The sequence below is a fragment of the Colobus angolensis genome, unplaced genomic scaffold (assembly GCF_000951035.1).
Source record: "Colobus angolensis palliatus isolate OR3802 unplaced genomic scaffold, Cang.pa_1.0 Scaffold137, whole genome shotgun sequence".
Classification (NCBI taxonomy): Eukaryota; Metazoa; Chordata; class Mammalia; order Primates; family Cercopithecidae; genus Colobus; species Colobus angolensis.
This window is the reverse complement of record NW_012114455.1, coordinates 9,782,155-9,788,374: the sequence shown is the minus strand read 5'-3', so window position 1 is coordinate 9,788,374 and position 6,220 is coordinate 9,782,155. Positions and strand designations below refer to the sequence as shown.

Genomic DNA, 6,220 nt, shown 5'->3' with positions numbered 1-6,220 from the left:
CCCGGCCTCCAGGAGGACAGCTCGCTGCGCATGCGCAGGGAGAGCGCGGCCGGCGCTCCCGCCGTCGGCATGGCAGCTGTTACTTCGCTGGGACGGGCTGTGGGCCCATGCGTGCCGCGCAGTCCACAGAACTGCAGTCGTCTTCTCGGAGTGCTTTCGGCTACTTTTCCCTTATTGCTTTAGCTCGATACACGTTGGGCTGCCTTTCCCATTCGGATATTACGCGGTTCCAGTGCTGTCTGACAGGAAAGGCAGCCCTTTGACACGCACGCGAAATGTCGCCTGACGAGGGCAAAGGTGACAGTTACTACCGGAAGTACCCTGTCTCGGATACCCTTTAGATTACCCCACTGAAGAAAAACGAAGCGGGAAAAACGCGGTTAGGGTTTAACTCAGGCCCTGGCTCCTGGAACGAATTAGCGGAAAAGTCACCCGCTAGAGCCTTGTTTGGCTTCCACTTTTCGGCCCGCCCAGTTCGCTGAGCGTGCGGCCGACGACACAGGTGATTGGTTGAGCGAATGGAAACGGCTCTGTGCGGTGATTGGCCGGTGGGAAATTCTGTACGTTGTGATTGGTCCGCAGGAACGACTCGGCGCGCGCGCGGGAGCGAGCTTTGAAAGTTGAGCACGGCGGCGGCGAGCCGGTGGCCTGGGGATCATGGTGGCGCTGCGGGGCCTTGGTAGCGGCCTGCAGCCCTGGTGTCCGCTGGATCTTAGACTCGGTGAGCAGACGCAGCCGCGAGGCCCGGGGGCCAGGGCGGGGGTCCTTTGCGTGCCCAACGACGCCTAAGCCCGGGCCGTGGTGCGGGTGGGGGCGGGGTGGGGGCGCCCGGCTGTCGGCGGTGCCTGGCGTCCCCGGGGCCGTGCCACGCCAGGATTACGGCCAGCCAGGTTTCCCGTGGGGGTTCAAGCCGGCCAGGCCACGCTTAGGATAAACGAATGTTGACCAGTCTCTTCTAGCGCTTGTGCATCTGTTTTCTCGGCCTTCCCCTTCTTCCTGTGCACCTCTTCGTGCACCTATCTATTCTTACCTATTCAGATGGTTTTAAATTGCAAATCTTTTTCTTCGGCCAGACTTATTTCTTGAACTTCGTGTTCATAAGTTCAACTGGATGTCTCACATGCAGACATCATCAAACGTCACATGAGTGAAAATGGGATTCCCAAAGCCTGCTAATGGCACCATCCAAGCCACCAACCCAGGAGTCATGGCATTTCTGCTTTCCCTTTCATGCCTGCCACCACTGTCCTGCCTCCGAGGTGTCTCGGGGCCGACCCGCTCCATTCCTGGTGCTACTGCCTTCATCATAGTCAGCCTCGAGCAATTGCAGGAGTATTTTAGCTGCTTTCTGCTGTTAACTGTGCCAGCCCATCCCCCACACTTTTGCAGACCGACTTTTGAAAACACAGTTTTGAATGTGTCAAGCCTGTACACCTTTAATGTTTCTCCTTTGTTTCCTAAATAAATGACCAGATGCTTGGCATAGTTTATAAGTCTTTGCCATTCTCTCCAGTTTGATTTTTCAAGAGCGTAACCTTTGGAATCAGACACACCGGGATTGCTCCCTTGGCTGTACCCCATAGCATCCATGTATTACCGTGCAAGTTACTTCTCCTTGCTAAACCCCTGTTTTCTGATTTGTCAAATGGGGAGTACAATATCTACCTCACAGGGGTTTTTGTAAAGATAAGTTTTGTACCTGCCACATAATAACTGCTGAATAGATACTAATACCCACGAGCAAACTGTGTTATAACAAGTTTGTTCATTTCAAAACACTTTAATTTCTTTCCCTTTGTGCTTTGTTACAATGTGCTTGCTGGGATGCACTTTTCTGCATTTATTTGCCTGGCAAAACTCTTCACATTCAGCTCCAATTGAAGAATCATCTTATTCCTCTGCCTCTTCCTCCTCCTCCAGTAATATTCCCTATTAAGCTCTGTAGCGTTTTACATTTTACATGTCTATTATTTTAACACTCATCCATTGCAAGAATAATAAACATCATCTACTGACTGCTTTTTATGTGGCTAGCACATTGTTAGGGCCTTTATACACATTATCTTTCACAAAAATCTTGTATTTCCAATGATGAAGGAGAGAGTAATTACGTGTAAGTGATCAAGTCAGGATATCTGCCTTGTTCTGACTCAAAATTCAGTGCTCTCTTTTCTATCATAGGCTGCTTTTTTTGGTATCCTAAGTGTGAAATGTTGAGATCTTTGTGGACAAGAACCCTCTAGTATTCATCTTTGTATCCCTAGAAGTGTAAGTGGCTTCCCTAGTATTTTCTCAAAGTGTTTGTTGAGTAAGTAAGTGATATATTTCTTCCCCTTCTTCCATCCTGAGTGAAGCAGTGGAGCAGAAGTTACCTGCATTCGACAACAGAAAATAGGTAGTGAGGGATTTGAATAGTGTAAAGAAATTGAGGAAAAAAATCTAAGTCAGTGTCTCCTGTACTCTCAGTCAGCAATCAACACTGAAGACTAATGTGACCAAATGGTAGGTAACAGGGCCAGTTACTGCCATCCAAATTAGATTTGATGGTATTTACAGTAGGGAATGATTATAAGCAAAACTAAAAGAAGGAGTGAGATAACTTTTGCTGTGGTCTATAATGACCTTTAAAACATTACTGGAAATTTAGAAAGATAAAATTGTGTTTTTCAGATCTTCTTTCAGGCAGCATATTGCGTGTCTTTGGAAGGAATGCTGTGTACAGCCACTTAGGGTACAGAGACTCCCTCCTCCAGGGTCAAGTTCAAGTGACAAAAGATGATGAGCAGATTGTATTCTAGGGATGGATCTAGTTGAGTGTAAGGCCTTTTATTTTCATTTGCTGAGTGCATTGTAATGCTCCCATCTCTGTTTTTTCTTTATTTATACCTTGCCCAACTTCTCTAAATCAGCGGTGAGCAAATACTTTTAATGCTAATTTGAAGGAACACCTGATTAATAATTTGAGATGTCCACATTTCCATCTAGTCCTAATTTTAGTTTGGGAAAATAACAATGAAAACACTGAAGAAATATAGTTTATTAGAAAAGAATGGGAAGGAGAGGTGGATGGATAGGGGAGGGATACCATTAGGAGAAATAACTAATGTAGATGACGGGTTGATGGGTACAGCAAACCACCGTGGTACGTGTATACCTATGTAACAAACCTGCATGTTGTGCACCTGTACCCAAGAACGTAAAGTATAAGTTAAAAAAAAAATTGTTTATCCAAAAAAAGAAAAAGAAAAGAATGGTAAGATTTAGAGTTAAAAGAGATTGATAAGGAATCCAGCCAGCATGCCGTCTTAATATCCCTCCTCTCAATGTGCATTCTTTCAATCAGTGTATTTTAAAGTCACCAAGGATTTCTGTGAGTCTGAATCTGGCTTGCCTCCTCTATTTTAAACTTCCTGGGGAAATTATGTCTGTTTTTTAAATGCTACATTATTGTCCAAGGGCCCAATAAAGTGCTATATATTTTATTTCCACTTATTAACTTGGTTATGATATTTTCACAGAGGAACATCTTGGGCAATCTGATTAACCTCTGTTTCTTCTCTAGATTGAACAAATGGGAAAGCCTTATCACTAAATGTTTTGAAGTGTCCTTTCCCAAAATTCTTATATCTTAAAAGTGTTTCCTTCTTTATATTCTTAGAAGATGATTAGCTTAATAGCTAGTGTCAGTTGTGATTTAAGATTCTCTTAACCTTTTCTGGTTTTCTTTTATTATGCTACACCTATATTATTAAAACAAGTTAAATGTGAACTATGACTAATAAACTTTTTTCCTCTTGAACATACCTGGAATCTAAAGTGATTAGTTTTTTTACTTGTTACGGAGTACTTACAAATTTCATTGCATTTTCCCCTAGAATGGGTTGACACAGTGTGGGAACTGGATTTCACAGAGACTGAGCCTTTGGATCCCAGCATAGAAGCAGAGATCATAGAGACTGGATTGGATGCATTCACAAAACTCTATGAAAGCCTTTTACCCTTTGCTACTGGAGAACATGGATCTATGGAGGTAAAAAAATAAAAACAAACTAGCCAAATTTTGGTGTTAGCAGTAGAAGATGAAAGTCATTATAATCTAAAGCTTAGCTTTCTTGGTGTACAATTCACAGGGAGTACAATATGAGTAACATAAAGAATACGGTTAATTTATTGAAATATCCTAAGAACTTTCCTCCAGAAGGTTCAAGGTACTCGTCTGATTTTTTTTTTTACAACACAACCGTTTTTTACAATAGCAAATTAAAGGAAAAGTATAAGGCCAGGTGTGGTGGCTCACGTCTAATCACAGCACTTTGAGGGGCTGAGGCTGGCCAATTGCTTGAGCTCAGGTTGAGACTAGCCTGGGCAACATGGCAAAACCCCATCTCAGAGGGAAAAAAAAGGAAAAATATAAAGGCAAAAACAAGAAAACTAGACCTTGGAAAATGCAAATAACAATTCGGACATGCCCTTAACCTTAACTTTAAGAAAATCTGCGGCCAGTCACAGTGGCTCACGCCTGTAATCCCAACACTTTGGGAGGCCGAGGCAAGTGGATCACGAGGTCAGGAATTCAAGGCCAGCCTAACCAAGATGGTGAAACCCCATCTCTACTAAAAATACAAAAATTAGCTGGTCGTGGTGGCGTGCGTCTATAATCCCAGCTACTTGGGAGGCTGAGGCAGAGAACTGCCTGAACCCAGGAGGCGGAGGTTGCAGTGAGCCAACATCGCGCCACTTCACTCCAGCCTGGACGCCAGAGCGAGACTCTGTCTCAAAAAAAAAAAAAGAAAATCTGATATTACTAAACTGAGGAATGACTAGTTGAATTAACAGGTTTCTCCAAAAAGTTCCTGTAAATACTGAGTTATATCCAATACATAGAAATATAAATTATTATTTAGGTTGTTAGTTTTCAAAAAAAACCAAAGGGTTGGGAAACAGAACAAAAGCTAATTGGATATTAACATCTCTGAAACATTTAAATGAACAAAAAAAATTTCACTTCCAAGTTTCACATCACAAAATGAAATCATCTCATTAAACATTCCTTCAGCATAACGCTAAGCACTGCCTTAAGTACCTGAGTTGACAGCAGGGATTAAGAAACAATCTCCCTAGGTTGCGGTCCCCTCCAGGGACCTCAGGGAGGAAGAGTGGACATTTGAACACTAGCCAGATTAGGTCCAGCAGCTACATGCAGCTGCAGGGGTGGAGAGTGCAGTGCCACTAGGCATTTGGGCGCCTGGAAATATTCTGCGAACCACACTTTGAAAAATGGTCCAAGAGAGGTGCAGATTTGTTGCATAGGGTGTGAAAAAGGGAGCATGGTAGAGTTGGGAAGGTTCCAGAAAGAAAGTGGCCAGCAGTGAATCTTCACCGATGACTAGCAGAAGCTTGGGTTGTAAGGCAGTCCCAGTGAAGGAGCCACCCAATGGGAACACGCAGGAATTGTCAAGAGGCACACAGAAAAAGTGTGCGGTGGGGTGGGACAGTAAGGTAGAGTGAGGGTAGGTCATACAGAAAAAGTGTGCGGTGGGGTGGGACAGTAAGGTAGAGTGAGGGTGGGTCATACAGAAAAAGTGTGCGGTGGGGTGGGACAGTAAGGTAGAGTGAGGGTGGGTCATACAGAAAAAGTGTGCGGTGGGGTGGGACAGTAAGGTAGAGTGAGGGTAGGTCATGGGCAACTTTACGTGAGGTTCAGCAGTGGAGTTTGCACATATTTGGTAGAGTGTGTGTGAGGTTTTGTTCTAAGCTTCATGCATGGATTAACTCATCTAATCCTCACAAGCAGCCCTGTGTGAAAGAGAGCTCTGGTGAGCAGAGGGTTTAGGGTCGTGAATCAGCCTGGTGAGTGAAGTGGAGGTGCAGGTGGCGTTAGGAATGAGGACGTGAAGGCAGATGATTTTTTTCCTTTTTTTTTTACAGTGAGCAATAGATAGGTAACATGAATAGATCTGTTTTAAGCAGATGTTCTTGACAGTAGGTGGATTGAAGTGGGAAAAAATTGTGTGCAGGGAGAGCCCTTGGGAGACTGTATTGGTGATCCAGGTGTTAGTAGTAGTAATGGCATGGTCCGGAGTTACGATTTTGGGAACTGGAAAGGAAGACTAAAAACTAGGGACATTTTGGAGGTAGAATTAATAGGGCCTTGTGAACTAGGAAGCCTTTGTGAGTTATCTTGACGACGTGGTGTGAAGTGCTAAACTGACTGGGCGTA

At 44.2% G+C, this 6,220-nt stretch overlaps 1 protein-coding gene across 2 annotated transcripts in view; it reads left to right on the top strand.

Moving 5' to 3' along the window:
• Positions 1–6,220, top strand: part of NCAPD3 (non-SMC condensin II complex, subunit D3) — a 70,175-nt gene that overhangs the window by 839 nt on the left and 63,116 nt on the right. The window contains exons 2-3 of one of the 2 annotated variants that reach the window (XM_011934719.1): positions 583–721; positions 3,876–4,030. In XM_011934719.1, the coding sequence (XP_011790109.1) occupies positions 658–721; positions 3,876–4,030 (219 nt within the window). In that variant the 5' untranslated portion in view covers positions 583–657. Of the gene's footprint in view, positions 1–45; positions 722–3,875; positions 4,031–6,220 lie in introns of those variants that run through there. The other variant, XM_011934718.1, reaches the window with a different exon arrangement.